A 15,755-nucleotide genomic window follows, 5' to 3' on the forward strand; every position below is an offset into this window, starting at 1 on the left:
CGTTCTTCCGCTGTATTGGAAAATTAGATCGAAATTGTGCATTGTTTTTTTGTTCTGTCATCGACATGATCATAGTAAAATAGTTGCAATGTGTTGAAAAATCTAAAGCAATGTTAGATATGACACCAGTCGCGTGTATACCAGGAAAATCGCTGGATTTGTGTGATGACCGTACCGGTGAATAAATTCAGATTGACGGCGAGTAGCGGCATTTTATGTGGCGTGACGTTACGTTGGGACCTATCTTACCGAATCCTTTTTTCCATCTTTCTAGCCGCTTTAAGTCGCATTCTTTGCGTCACTTGCAAGGTTGATATTGTAAAAACTTGCAATTTCATTGGTTTTCTTATATTTTCTCATTTATTTGAGATTTTTTACGCCGAAACTTTTTGTTTTGATTTCAACACGATCTCCGACCTTTGACCTTTGAATGTCAGCTCTGAGTGAAACCCTACAGCTGATTGTAAACGGTAAAGAGTCACGTCAGGGGATACCCTTCCAAGTGTGAGAACGGCGGATACAGAACGATTTCTCTGGATATTTAATTGAATGCAGCCCTCGTGGAAAAGGAAAAAAAAACTATTACAGAGAGCTGTTACCGTCATGTCTGTAATAATTTATAACTTTCTGTGACAGTCTATGAGAGTAGATGGCATTTGAAGGGGTTCAATTTCATTTCATTATGCCCTTTATTGACAATTTCTGTAACATGGCGAGATAGGAAAAATACTTTTTGTGTTTTTTGTTTTGATCTCACATTTTACTGATCATTTTTATGTATTAATGACTTACAGGTGTTGGTACAATACGCTGATTCATTATGCCATACCGCATGAATAAATGGTTTCGACCAAGGGGTATCGTGAAAATTTGGCCAAAGAAAAGCAAAAGCAGCGTCAAGGTCATACGGCTTTAAATGTCTGTAGTGAAAGAAGTGACAGCAATCAGGTAAGGTTATACAGAAGTATATATACATGGACAAATTTGAAAAGATATATTACAGATACATAAAGAAAATACATGTAGATATACAATTCTTTGGTAATAATTGAACCCTTCTTTGTGTTTTTTGTCATTATGTCATTCACACAACCCGCATCAAATATATATATTTTTAGTTCGTAATTTTTTACTATATTCACTGATTCCTCTCTATTCTGTAATAAAATTCCAGTGAACTTCTTGATTTCATGAAAATTGACATTAAAGGGAATTGTTTAATTCTTCTGTTCAGCTAAAATAAATTAATAGTGGTTTGATTCTTTGTATCCAGCTTATAGCTAAAGTGACTTTCATTGTATTTTGAATGATATGCAATTTTTTCAATTGTCATTTTATTTTTCAATTTTGTCAGCCAACAGCAACCAAGTCTAAGTGCAGAACTTTTGCAGAACTTTTGCAAACTGTATTTCTCAGAAAAAATATCACGCAGGTTTTTTGAAATCATAATACGTTTCAATCAAGTACTGAAAATATTTTTTTTTCGTGTATTGCATAAAAAGGTTACTGATGTGGCTATTGCTGATGACGGAGACTTCACATTTGCCCACCTGCAACAGAATATAAGCCAAGTAAAGCTGCCTTCAGGCTGGACTCCCCGTACATCACCAGCTAGGCTTATGATAAGCCAACTTGAGTGTACAGATGAAGACATGAAAGTATCAAGAACTGTGACAATCAGTGATGATTTGCATTGGAAGGTCAAGATACACGGACATGACATTCCAAACACACATCCAGCTTTTAATGATACTTCAACAGTGATTGATTCCTTTGAAATGCTGGAGAAACTGTTGGCTTTAATAAGTGATTGCAACATATGCTGTGGAAATCCTGAACAAATGTTTGTAGAGTTACTGCAAAGCAAGGGTGGAGAAATTGTCAAAGCAATATCATTCGCTGGTGAAAAAGAAGTTTCTGCATATCTTGAGGGTGACTTCAATGCTACATCACTTGACGGAACTTCATATCACCACACAGTCCGGACAAGCAAGTGTTCCCTGATCACAGACAAAAACAGATGTACTGAATGCTGCAAGTACCGGAACAATCTGCGATCACTCGTATCCAGACGAAAAAGTGACAATCTTGGAGATGAAAATAAAACACACTCAAGCAGCAGGACCAATCTCAGATACCTCACCAACCAGCAACTACAACAGAGGGCCAAAAAACTTACACAATGAGTTGGTTTCCACTAAACTCTCACTCTCTAGGATGGCAAGACGTGCAATTGTGGAAGATGGGATTAAGGTTGACAAAGAATTGGAACGAGACATACAATATCTTATGGAAGACAATGCAGAAGAAGTGACAAAAAGATACGGCGAGGACAGCTTCCAGAGATTGTTCTGGGAAGAACAACTAAAATATGCGAGATGTGCTGACAATCCAAGACAAATGCGCTGGCACCCCACAATCATTACGTTGGTGCTTGTTTCTAAAATTTAAATCCTCTGCTGGCTATGATGCCCTGAGAGAATCTGGATTCATCAAACTTCCCAGCCAGAGAACACTTTGCGATTATTCCAACTACATCAAGCCACAACCAGGTATAACCCATGCAGTTATGAAAGAGATTACTGCTGAAATAAATGCTCAAGGTGTTCCAGATGATAGGCGATATGTAGTCCTCCTGCATGAGAGATAAAAATAAAACGTGATCTGGTTTATGATAAGTATACAGGGCAGCTTATTGGTTTTATAAACCTGGGTGATATCAATGAAGAACTTGTAAAGCTTGAAAGGCGATGCAACGAAACTGATGACACAACGTCAGACATTGCCAGTCATATACTTGTTCTTATGGTGAGAGGGTTAGCTTTTAAACTGGAGAGCAGTTTATGCTACTTTCCTACTGATGGATGCAGATCAGACCACCTTTTCCCCATCATTTGGAGTGCAATTGCCTATCTTGAGATGTCATGCGGTTTGAAGGTCCTAGCATCAACTAGCGATGGTGCATCATGGAATCGCAAATTCTACAGAATGCACAGGGTATATGGAGCACCAAGAGACACCCTAATGTTCAAGACCAAAATGCAGCCAGCGCAGACGAGAGATTTATTTATTTCATCTCTGACGTTCCCCGCATAGTTAAAACAGCCAGAAACTGCTGGGCACACTCTGAAGCACATAGGCAAACAAGAAGTTTATTGGTAAGATTTATTATCTTTGTTGTACAGTTTGCTGATACATTGTAAAAAAAATCAGGATCCTTATACTCTCTTAAAACAGCAATGGATTCAAATAGAAAACAATTATATTAGTTAGGAAAAGAATCTGTGGAGCATACAAATCCAACCATACTTTTCCAACAGTTGGTTGCAGTACAATGCATACAAAATATATGTGCTTGTAATGTTTTTGTGTGTATGTTGGCTTATGTGTACCTAGTGTACATTCATTTACATCCTTGGTATTAACCAATTTCATGACTTTAATTTGTTTGGTGTTTTTATTGATCATTACGCTGTTTACTGATTGTATTTTCAACTAATGTATTTTTTTTTTTTTGTTTCTGTACTAGAATGGTAACCCGATCCTGTGGAGACATTTGACTAACTTGGTGGTGGAAGACAGAGCCAGGGATATACATTTACTCCATAAACTTGGATACGAACATATCAGCCTGACTTCATTCTCAGTTATGAGAGTAAACCTAGCTGCACAGGTATGTTTCATGTTGATGTGCTGTTACGTATGGAAAATTGATAGGAACAGAACTTACTACTTACCATGTGAAATATTTGTAATGCAACACACAGTCACTCCACAAAAATGTGGAGTGACTGTACAACATCATAAATAGTGACTTATGAACTCAGTTGTATTTCACAGTACAATGTTGGACAATGGACTCAATAGTGGAAACAGGAAGGCAGTAAAACAGATCTGCATCATGCTGTTGGTAACATTTCTACTTCTATTAAATTGCAGGTTTTGAGTGAAACTGTGGCAAATGCTATTGAAGCCTTTGGTCCCCCTGAAGCCACAGAAACTGCCAAATTTGTTCGGTATATGGACAAATTTTTTGATTGCTTGAATGTGCAGAACAGGGGAGAACATTACGAGCAGAAACGGAAGCCAAACCTTGCACCCTACACTGATGTGAATGATCCAAGACTTGAAGTGAGTTATGAATATAAGTTTTCATTAGAAAGATGTAAAAGAATTGTGATGTCTATTGGTGCACTGATCCCCTCTGGTTTTGCTGATCCGATAAGTAATGTCACACCAACCCTGATAGAAATTGTAAGGCCACCTCCATGTATCATGGTTAAATTTAGTGTACCGTGGTTCACTGTTCTCAAGTTTGACTGTACCATGTACAATTCACAACAGAAGTCATAAGAAGAAAGTTGATTTTGTTACTGGACAGCAACAGTCATTGTCTTCAGTTTGTCTAAAATTGGAGTGGTCTTTTCTGGTAGTGTGTTTAGTTTTTAGCGTAAATGACAGTGTGATAAATTATCACTTTTTGTTGGTTCCTTCATCTAACAAACTCTCCCCCTTTTTTAATTACAGTGGTTGCAAAATGACTTTTTAGGTTATTTTGCGAATTGGGAAGCAGCTGTTAGGACAAGGCCGGGAGAATACACCAAATCACAGAGAGATCGAATGATGCTCAGTTGGCAAACTTTGGAAGGTTTAAGGATGACAGGTATGTACAGCTTCTATAACTTCAAACATTTAGTTTGATATGCACATTTATACTGACTAGGCTGCTGTTCCACACCTTAAATCATATTGGAATACCAATCATTCAGCTTGCCAACAATATTTAGCATGTGTAATTTTCTTACAATTGACATGTCTTACAAGACTTGTGTTGTGAACAGCAATTCCATACTTTGCAATTGTTACTCCACTGAAAAGACCATTATTACATACACTGTGTTGACAAGCAGATCAATTGGTATTTCAAAACTCATTATAAAATAGCCCAGTCAGTTACAAACACAATATACTATGAGTCAAGTACACAAATGGATGTCTTCCTGTATAAATTCTCACACTTTTACAGAATTGCAGTGTCTGTGGCAACCTTCAACAGGAAATTTGAGTCACTATATTTTGCAGACAACAGAAGAGAAATGGTGGTTGACACTTGGCTCATTATTGAATTTTTTACATTCTCTCTCTCTCTCTTGCAGTAAATTCCTTTGTTGAAATAACGAAATATCTACTAAGGCATGGAGTTGAGTATGTGCTGAGTGAGAAACTCTGCCAGGATCCATTGGAAGCCCACTTCAGTAAGCACAGACATCGTGGCGGAGCCAATAATGACCCCACAGTTCAGGCATTTGGGTACCAGGAAAATGCAATACGGTTACAACGATCACATCATCTGCAGAGCATCACTGGCAATACTGGACGTTATAGGCGGCAGAGAGAGGAAGTGATTGACAACACACCACTACCAAAGAGACCGAGAACAAGTAATCAATGAAAGACCACATATCCAAAGAAAGGAATAGACAGAATGTTTCATTTCAACAGTTCAAATCATAGTAATTTATTGAAAACATTGAAATAACTTACAAACAAACTGAAATAACTTACAAATATGTACATTCATGTAGTGTAAATGATGCTTGTTGAAAATGGTAGTAAAGCTGTCTTTACTATAGCTGTAGGAACTGCAGAAAATTACCTGTAAATGTAATGTTGCAATGAGTTGTAAGAGCTGCAGAAAATTACTTGTAAATGTTATGTCGCAATGAGTTGTAAATATCCCCTCTGAGCATTTTATTTTTCCATCAAGCAGAGAAACCATTTGAGATACACTTAAGCATACAATTAGTTATTCCAGAAGAAATTTCCTATCTGAATATGACTGTGTACATAGATTGCTTGGCAGAAATGAATCACACTAATCATCTCAGACAATCACTCAACTAGGTTGCATTGAGACTACTTCAAAGATTGTCTCAATCCTTTAGAACCCTTGATATGCATCTTTTTCTTTGACTTAAACACCTCAACAATGCTCCTACTAAAAGAAAAGCACCGAACTTGCACATAAAGGTGTACCAGCATTGTGACAAGTGTAGCTGATACATCATCACTTTCAGCATTTCTAGCAATAGACCATAGTGAATTTACTTTTGTGTCTGAGAGAACGTCATCGATTACCGGTTGACAAATGTTCTTGTACTGGGATGAACGACTAATGTTGTCAGTATTGAGATGGTGTTTGCATATTAGTTCAACTTCTACGAAAAAAGTAAAAGCCAAATCAGTGACATGGAAAAGTCCACCGCGGTCCTGTTTATTCAACCATTCCTTAGACTTTGACATATCTTCACTACTGCCACAAGACTCTTCTTCCTGCAGTACTGAAATGTAATCACAGTCAGTGGTTTTCTTTTTCAAGCGACGCTTCAACTTGTATGGGATGTAACCCGCAAAATAACGGAGTGCTTTCTTCTCTTCATCTGTCAGATGCGTGCCTTTCGTATGTGTTGTTTGGGACCCGTCAAATGCACAAAGTCCGGTCTTAACAATGGCCATAAGTTTGAATAAAAACATTCTGGTAAAGAGAAATATGCATTTTTCATCATATTTCCCATCGATGAATGTCTTGAAGTACTTGAAAGTTGCTGTGTGATGTCTTCATCCACCCAGAAGTTGAAAAATGTGTGCCACACCTCTTCCATATGGCTGGAAAATAGTTTCATGCTTTCCCCAGCAGTCGCCGTCTTCCATAGTTGCTGACACAGCAGTTCCATAATGCAGTTGTCCATAAATTTGTCACCCTTCAATTTTGCTGCAATCAACTTCCCTATTGCTGCAATTTCATTACCAAAGACACTGCCTTCAAAAGCCAGGTTGGGGTCTTGTCCAACCCCTTCACATGCATTGGTTACATACGTTAGCATTTTCTCCTCTAGATTGCTGTACTTCATGTGACGGGTGAAAGAGCCTATAAAGAATAAAATATTTGCTGTCAGTGACTATTTCTGTAGTTTTCTTGTATGGAGTGACTGCTCAAGGTGGCATGATAGGTTTGTGACAACATAATTTTACACAAAGACTTCACAAATAGTACATTGAAACCAAAGACATGTATACTACTAGAAAGCCTTTTCTATGAGTTCTATTTCTTTCTACCATCGAAATTGAATTTTTCTTTCTACCATCAAAAGTGAATTTTTGTTTTGGGGTCTGAAATCGCCTGATTTGGTAAAATTAACCTAAAATACATTAAATTCAACATATGAATATTATCTGCAAGAATGTGTGGGCCTTACTTTTTTTTAAACTCCCTGGTTTTAGTTATACACTGATTACACTATTTAAATAGTGATAACATTTTAAAGAAAAGAAAAAATATTCTGAGCCCATCTGTTCAATCACAGTCCTACAAAAGTGACTGGTTCAATTATCACCTGTGAGAATTCTGAGAAAATGGCTGTTTGGGACCATCTGTTTGTTACTCAACTGTGAAAATAATCAGCTGTTAAAATGTGGTGGATTCTGTTGGTCCATTGATGACGTGCTCTTTTGAAAGGAGAGAGCTTTATATCAGTATCATATTTCATTCATTTCAATGTTGCATCAATTTGACAACAGTTATAAAGTGAAACTCCACACTTTACTCAAGTTGAAGATTACATTACACATGTTCAGCATTATTGTTATCAACATCACAGTCACTTTTGTGGAGTGACTGTGTCTTGTGGAGTGACTGTGTCTACATGTTCTTGAAAAAAATGAACGATGGAGGTGAAGTAAGTTTAAAAACCCACCTGGTTGCTTTCTTTTATGTGAAACTGCAGTAATCTGGTCACTGGAAACTGTTTGACCATCCCCTGGAGTGTCTGAAAAGTTGACAGAATAAAGTAAGAATTGTAAATAACTACATGTGGCCACCTTGTCATAAATTGAATGAATCTCCTCAAAACAAAAATCACACTCGTGATTTCATGCTCAGCTTTCTCGGGCAAAAATAGAAAGCAAAACATGGAAAAATGAATGAATGTCACACACTATTTGCACAGGAGAAGAGAGAGATTTTGTAATGTTTCTAAAAAATTTCATGAAGAGTTTATGCAAAGAACAAAGTAATGATTGTCAATTATTACATGTCATCTTGATAGTTTTGTAAAAGCAGATGTGTCACCTTAAGGGTTTTGTAATAAATCTCATGTCATAAAAAGTTAAACGTTTATGCAAAGATTAAGTTTTAAAGCAGAAATGAATCTGTTCACAACACAGGGAAATACCCACGTTTTGAAATGCTTCCTGATGAAGAACAGTCTTCTTCCAACGGCTGCCTGTATTGAGAAACTGAAACAAAACATGTATTTTAGTTGTTGCCATTCACAGAATTCATTGACAATGGCACTGTGATAAGGCAACAGTCGACAGCTGACACACATCCGGTGTGACCTTGGCACAGTCCGTTTTGTATCCTACTTTTTAACTGAAATCGCCTTTTGAAATGGACTTAAAAACATACTCCGAAGTTTGCTTTAAAAAACGTACAGAGAAATTCTCAATGTTACGAATCTATTTTTTGTTGAACTTGAATCTCGATGCTCGACATGACAGAATCGACGATCACTCATACTATAGTGGACTGCTCAAGGCGCCAGATGTACAACTGCTCTAAAACGCATGAAGCCACAACGAGAAAGACATTACATAAAATATGAAATTACCTTTCACGTTTCGCATCTCGTGCACATTCTTCATGTGACCTCTAAAACCACTGACACTTTTATATTTCTTCGAACAGAGGGAACACGCGTAGCTATGAGCAGCTGGCTTGATAGTGCTCGTTTGTGAGGGTACTTGTTGTACTGCTTGCGCCGATCTCTTCTCGGGTTCCATGCCACCTTCCTCCATGATTGAATCCCAATCAATGTCAGAATCATCAAAATCGAGAAAATCAACATCGTTTGAGTTTGACATCGCCCCAAAACAACTAACTCTACCGGGGTGATCGCTGAACGGGTCGCTGAAGTCCTTCACACGGGGACGACGTTGTTTATAAACACGGTGGAAATTTTCAGTGACTGTGTCATTGAGCATGCGTAGAAGGAAAACACAAAGTATTCTGGGAGAAATGACGTCATTACATATGCTAATTTCGGACGATGTGTAAACGTAACTGTTAGTAGAACGGTGATAATCCTAATCGGGAAAATAAACATTCGTATTTGGCGAAACACGCACTACAACAAAAAAAAGCTTAGCGTTTCTTGACCGTTTTGTGGAGGGACTGTGCTGGATTCAACAACTAAAGGTTTACCTGAGACTCGCAAAGTCATTGACGCATGGAAGCAAGCTGCATCAACTCCCTCCAGTGATAAATTGGCCCTCTTAAAAGCTGTTAAGGCCGAAAATGAGCAAATACAACCGGAACTTGAACTAGAGACAGAGCTGGCGAAAAACATATTGCTCAAGAAACGTGCACAAAAGCTAGTGTCAAAGACGGCTAACACTAACAGCATCACTTTTCACGAGATAAAGCAAGAAAATGAAACCAAAAATAAGGTAAGATAAGTCAAGAAAGAGCCAAAAGCTTCCGAATCCAGAAACTCCGACACAGATTGCTCCTACTCGACTACAGATGGCTCCCTATCCGATGGTGTATGTTCAGAAATACACACTCGCCGCATATCAAACAGCTCTACAACCCCAGGTAGGCAACTAGCATATGATCAATTCACTGCAAAATCAAAGAAAAAGAAACCAAAGTCAGGATCAGCAAGAAAAGCCAGTGAGCAAGTCACTTACATGGTTCCATGGCCGCACGAGTACACAACCAAAATGTCAGCTTCGGATGTGTCTGGTGATGAATTGCCCTACTCACAGTTAGTACTACCAGCACTGGTACGAGGAGAATTATTCATACTCTTCAATAAAGAGCCAAAGCAATACCGCCATGCAAGAGCAGAGCATCTTATCGAAATATTGCACCTTGCAGAGCTGTATACATGGGAAGAGATTAGAGTGTATCATGCAGAGGTATTAAAAAGTATAACACGGGGATCACAGGATTGGCAGGATGATTTTTCTCGAGCCAAAAGCCAGATGTCTACATACCAAAGTGCAGAAGGCGACCAGCCAAACAAGATTTTGTGCAGATTATCGGACAGGGCAGTGCAAACACAGCAAAGATCATATTAATCAAGCTGGCATTAAAGAGTGTCACATTTGACGTCCATGTCTGTTTATAAGAAAATCAAAGGCACCTCATCCAGCCAAAGATTGCCCTCACGAGCCTAAACCAACAAAAGAATGGCTTGAAACACCCTCCACAGACCACTCCCTCCATGGACTTCTATCAGTTACACTAGAATCAAAGGACACTCTTACACAATACCATTGCACTACTTTAAGCGTATTTGAGAACCACAACACCTTCAGGTTTTCGCCAAATGGTAAAATTACAGCAATTCGCCATCATTCTATTGCACATGAAGATTCATCTACCACGCACAGCACAGACAGGGTCTATGACAATAACTCGCCGTCCAACCCAACTGTCAATGTCATTGGATTTCCCACCAACATCGTGGCCCCGCTCAATTCCCTTATATCTATAATGGACAGTATTGATGTGAATTCCATTTCCCATTGCTCTATTCCACAATGCGACATCCTGCTTGACACAACCGACTGTTGCCGCATTACTAATAACATTGTCCCCTGGTTGACAATAGGGGTGCAGCCATACCACCCATTGAGAGCCAATTCTCAACTTCATCATGCAGCAGCTACATGGAATCAAGCTGTTTTCTTCATTGTAATTACAGCGCATCTTCCACTGCCATCAATATTGCACACCCACCTGATGCCAGAGACTTGGTAGTAATTGTATCCGAACACAATACCAATAATGGAAAACCCTCATCTCACGTATTTGAATATCCTGTGTACAGCAAATGCTCAGCGAATACCCTAAGTCATATTAATATGACCTTGGACTCAGCCATTCCATGTCAGCCTCATTTTGCATGGCCACCAGAAAGTACACTTGACACCATACACTTGATAAAAATCCACGACCAGATAGTAATGTCAGGCAAGCCTAATTACTGTGCAGAGCGTATTGCAGTCCCCTCTGCATTCGACATTCCCTTTTGGCAAAATGATCTCGAAGGCTACCATGACATCAGAACTGTGGATTACCTCGAGTTTGGGTGGCCTATCAACTACACAGCTTCCCATCTACCCAGTACAGGGATGCGCAACCACCATTCTGCCGTCAAGTTCTTTGAACATACGGACAAGTACTTTTTCAATGAATGTAAGTTGGGTGCGCTTGCCGGCCCTGTCCAGAAAGATTGTTTTTCCACGCCTATGGCCTTTTCAACATTATCGTCTGTTCCCAAGAAAGACACTGCCTCACGATGCACCGTCGTGGACCTATCATTTCCAATGGGCACGTCTGTCAATGATGGCATTCCTTCTGATAAATTAATGGGCACTCCATACAAGCTCAAATATCCATCGATTGACAATTTAGTAGATATTATAAACCTTCATGGGCCAGGCTGCCATATTTTTAAGTGTGATATTCGGAGATGTTACAGATGGATTCCAGTTGACCCTCATGACTATCACTTGCTTGGATTGCAGTGGCGTGGTTGCATGTTCTCTGACACCAAACTACCATTCGGTCTCAGGTCTCTTCTCCTGACTGTTGAAGTTATGAATGTATACGACCCTCTGCTTCCCGAATACCGGTTAATCGCCATTATTATGGATATAGGCAAATATTGCCTATTCAAACCTGTTCGGACAGAAAGCATCAACAGTCAGCAAAGATTGTTTTTCCCCTTGAGATTGTTTTTCCCCTTGAGGTTTGTTAACAAAGGGATCGACATGATTAACATCAGCAATATCTTACACAACAAGGACGTTATGGACAAAGTACCACCTTATTTTACATTTCAAGGATCTCCTATAGTGTCCTATACCTATTCTAAGACCATAGGTAGGAAATTGTTTAATTCTAATAGGGTCTTGAAAGAAATTGATATTAGGAACAATGTTCATGATGGTACTTGTGATTTTATGTCATCTCCTTTTTGTTAAAAATCTCACGGTCATATAATAACAGGTGACATGAAGCTAGTTACACATCCTAAGCTTCGGCAGCTGTTCCAGTTTGGCCCAAAATATCACGAGCCACCCAAAGTAAACTGGAACTTTACCTTTCACTTAATTATGGATGCTGCTGAGGCTTATGCTAAGAAGTGGGCTGCCCTTGAAGACGAAGACGTTGGATGTCTTTCAGACTGGCTTAGCACAGTCCGTGATAAGGTAAAATCTCGCATTTCACATCTTCGTGCTTTACATACTGTAATCAACACTACATCTGCCTTTTATGACCCTTCTGTACTGAATGTTTAGATGCTCTATACGATAAATATGTTGTTGTGCCTGCAGACAAAGCATCAAACAACATCATTTTTGTCTGCAAGCAATATTACATTCAATGTTTAAAGAACGAACTTCAGATTAACTCAGATGATGAGAGTAGCACAATATACTCTCTTTCAATCTTATCTGAAGATGAAATATTGCAGAACCATTCAACAGTTTTGAGTGAATTTGGCATCGAGTTAGCGCAAGATGACAAGGTATTACCTAATCTATATTGGATTCCTAAGATCCATAAGAATCCCTATAAACAATTTTTCATAGCTGGTTCCTGTAAGTGTACAACAAAACGCTTGTCACAACTTTCAACCATCATTTCATCAACCATTAAATCTGGTTTGCTATGGTATTGTGACAGAGTTTATGAAACTAGTGGGGTCAATCAAATGTGGATATTAAAGAACTCCAACGAATTGTTACATATTTTACAAAATAACAAAAACATGTACAATTCAATCCACACATTTGATTTTTCAACGTTGTACACAACCATCCCACATAACAAACTTAAAGACAGGCTATCTTCTCTCGTGAAGAAAGCCTTCTTTTACAAGAATGGTAGTTGAAGGTATGAATACATTGCCATCAATGGCAACTTAGGCTATTTCACCAACAACAGCGATGCCAAACTAAAATACAGTGATGTTGAGGTGATTCAAATGCTCTCTTTCCTAATTGACAACATATTTATCGAGTTTGCTGGCATGACATTCAGGCAAACCATAGGCATTCCCATGGGCAAAACTGCGCCCCACTTCTTGTAGACTTATTTTTGTATTCGTATGAAGCATAGTTCATGCAATCACTTCAGAAATCAGGGTGTAAAAGGATTGCCAAGCGATTTAACAACACCCACAGATATATTGATGATCTCATCAGTTTAAACAATCCTGGTATATCCAATTATCTGCACCACATATACCCAGATGGTTTAGAAATAAAAGAAACAACTGAAAGTGTGGACTCGGCATCATACCTAGATGTATTGTTTGAAATTAGACATAATACACTATATACTAAGCTTTATGACAAAAGAGACGATTTCAATTTTGAAATCATAAACTTTCCCTTTTTGTCGAGCAATATACCATCATCTCCAGCTTATGGTGTGTATATTTCACAACTCCTCAGATACAGTAGAGCATGCCATTCATATGAAGACTTTCGAGTTAGACACAGCCTATTAGCTCAAAAGTAAGTGAGGCAAGGATTCTCAGAAAGTAGATTAGTGAAATCATCTAAGAAGTTCTACGGTAGATACGGAGATGTTGTATCAAAATATGACCTGTCTGTTTCTCAAATGATGAGTGACAGCATACCAAATTTTGACTCACAAAAATAATTTGGTGAATTCACCAAATAACAATGGATTTGTCGCTTTGGGTCAATCTTGATGGGTGCGGCTAGCTGGCAGGGTACGCTTACCCATTCCGGACACCTGTTACCACCACTATTTAGTGGTTCAAGATGACCCCATTGTCTTTGTCATCATCTATATGTTCCTTGGACCTGGTAAATTTCATAGTTTACCTTGAATGATAACGATTATTGGACCCGATTTGATGTCTATTTTTGCTGGTGGGGCCAAACCCTTGGAAAAATAATCGCATCCATACCAATCTATAATCCAATAACACTAGGTCAAAATTTGTGAGACAATAGTTGTAAACATAGACACAAAACAGCACAGAACAGACAGTAAATAGACGGTACACAAACAAAGTCAAATTCATGAAAGAAAGATATATGGACCTCTGGCCAAAAGACCAAGAAGTTATGTCAGGTGTTTCGAAAATAGTAAGCGCATCCTGCCCCACATGTGGCACCCGCCATATATCAATCTGTAAGTCAGATAGGTAGTGGTCACTAACTAAGGCCCCATGTCACCGATGCCATCAGTGACCATTTGTCAAAGAGAGATATTGTATTTATCTACCAGCTTGCGATACCTGCCAAAAAAGCGTTTGAATGTAGAGAAAAGTCTTGCTCTGGTGTAACCTTGATTTAACAGTTTGTAAGAGAGATGGCCATGTCTCTCTACAAAATCACCATATGAACTTCATGCTCTTGCATATCGAATAAGCTGGGAAATGTATACCCCATAAGCAGGTGAGAGTAGAATATTACTGATGAGGTGTGGAAAATTGTTTATACTAAAGTTGAAATCATCTCTCTTGTCATATAGCCTAGTAGAAAGGTGACCATTAGAGTCAAATTCTAGTAAAATGTCCAGATATGAAGCAGAAGAGACAGTTTCTGTAGTTTCTTTAATCTCCAATTCTGGAGGATAAATCATAGCGAGATATTTACTGAATTCAGAGTTATTCAATGAAATAACATCGTTTATGTATCTAAATGTAAGGTTGAAAGTACGAGCTACAGAGACCTTTTTCTGCTTGATAAGGTTCTGGATAAATTCTGCCTCATATGAGAACAGAAATAAGTCGGCAAGTAAGGGAGCACAGTTAGTGCCCATGGGAATTCCTATACACTGTTGGAAAATGTGTCCTCCAAATTCAACAAATATGTTGCCAATGAGGAAATCAAGCTGAACAAGCCTATAATGTTCTCTGTTCTGTGATTACGACCCATGGTTTCCAACTGGCAGAGTACAAATGCGTTCCTCCCACTACAAAGCTCACCTTCCTAGGGTAGCAGCTGGACACCATTAAAATGGAAATAACCATACCTGATCGAAATATCAGTGAGGCTGAATCGTTGCTTGAAGAGTTTGCAACCAAGAAGAAATGCACACAACGCAATTTGCAATCGCTCATCAGTACTCTCTCATTTAAAGCTGAATGTGTATGCCAAGCACGCCTGTTCATTTGTCGCATGCTGGGTCTCCTCCAAAAAGTCAAGCGAAAACATCACAGGATCAGCCTCGACAAAGAATTTCGTTGGGATGTAGCCTGGTGGAGAACATTCATGAGACATACAACGGTATTACCATGATACCGGACAGTCACTACACTGCACCTGATGAGGTCATGTCCACAGATGCATGCTTGAGTGGTTGTGGTGCATGGTTGCAGATGGGGGGGGGGGACAGAGCGCAGTACTTCCACACGGAATTTCCAATTACACTTCTTTGGTACCACATAGCAATACTTGTGATGTTCACTATCCTGGTGGCATTACGGATATGGGCAACTGAGGTAGCTGGAAAATGTCTCCAGCTACATTGTGACAACATGGCTTGCATTCAGATTATGAATGCTGGCTCTGGCAGAGAGGAAACGCTCCTTCAGATAGCCAGATACATTTGGCTGGTTGCTGCTGAATACAACATTCTACTGAGGGCAATTCACATACCCGGAGCTGACAACAAAATTGCTGACCATCTTTCA

At 38.9% G+C, this 15,755-nt stretch overlaps 2 protein-coding genes across 2 annotated transcripts; one reads left to right on the forward strand and one right to left on the reverse strand.

Annotated features, from left to right (window-relative positions):
* Positions 1-663: 663 nt before the first annotated feature.
* Positions 664-2,411, forward strand: LOC139126323 (uncharacterized). Its single transcript, XM_070692398.1, has 2 exons — positions 664-948; positions 1,503-2,411. Exons 1-2 carry the CDS (start codon positions 841-843, stop codon positions 2,184-2,186), a joined length of 792 nt encoding a protein of 263 aa, XP_070548499.1. The 5' UTR covers positions 664-840; the 3' UTR covers positions 2,187-2,411.
* A 3,216-nt stretch (positions 2,412-5,627) lies between these two features.
* LOC139126212 (uncharacterized) lies at positions 5,628-9,227 on the reverse strand. Its single transcript, XM_070692260.1, has 5 exons — positions 8,670-9,227; positions 8,236-8,295; positions 7,755-7,826; positions 6,596-6,928; positions 5,628-5,656 (listed from the first exon to the last, which is right to left on the reverse strand). The coding sequence occupies exons 1-5, from the start codon at positions 9,040-9,042 to the stop codon at positions 5,628-5,630; spliced, it is 867 nt and encodes a 288-aa protein (XP_070548361.1). The 5' UTR covers positions 9,043-9,227.
* Positions 9,228-15,755: the final 6,528 nt, after the last annotated feature.

This window comes from Ptychodera flava (genome assembly GCF_041260155.1).
Source record: "Ptychodera flava strain L36383 chromosome 3 unlocalized genomic scaffold, AS_Pfla_20210202 Scaffold_27__1_contigs__length_13241970_pilon, whole genome shotgun sequence".
In the NCBI taxonomy this organism is placed as follows: Eukaryota; Metazoa; Hemichordata; class Enteropneusta; family Ptychoderidae; genus Ptychodera; species Ptychodera flava.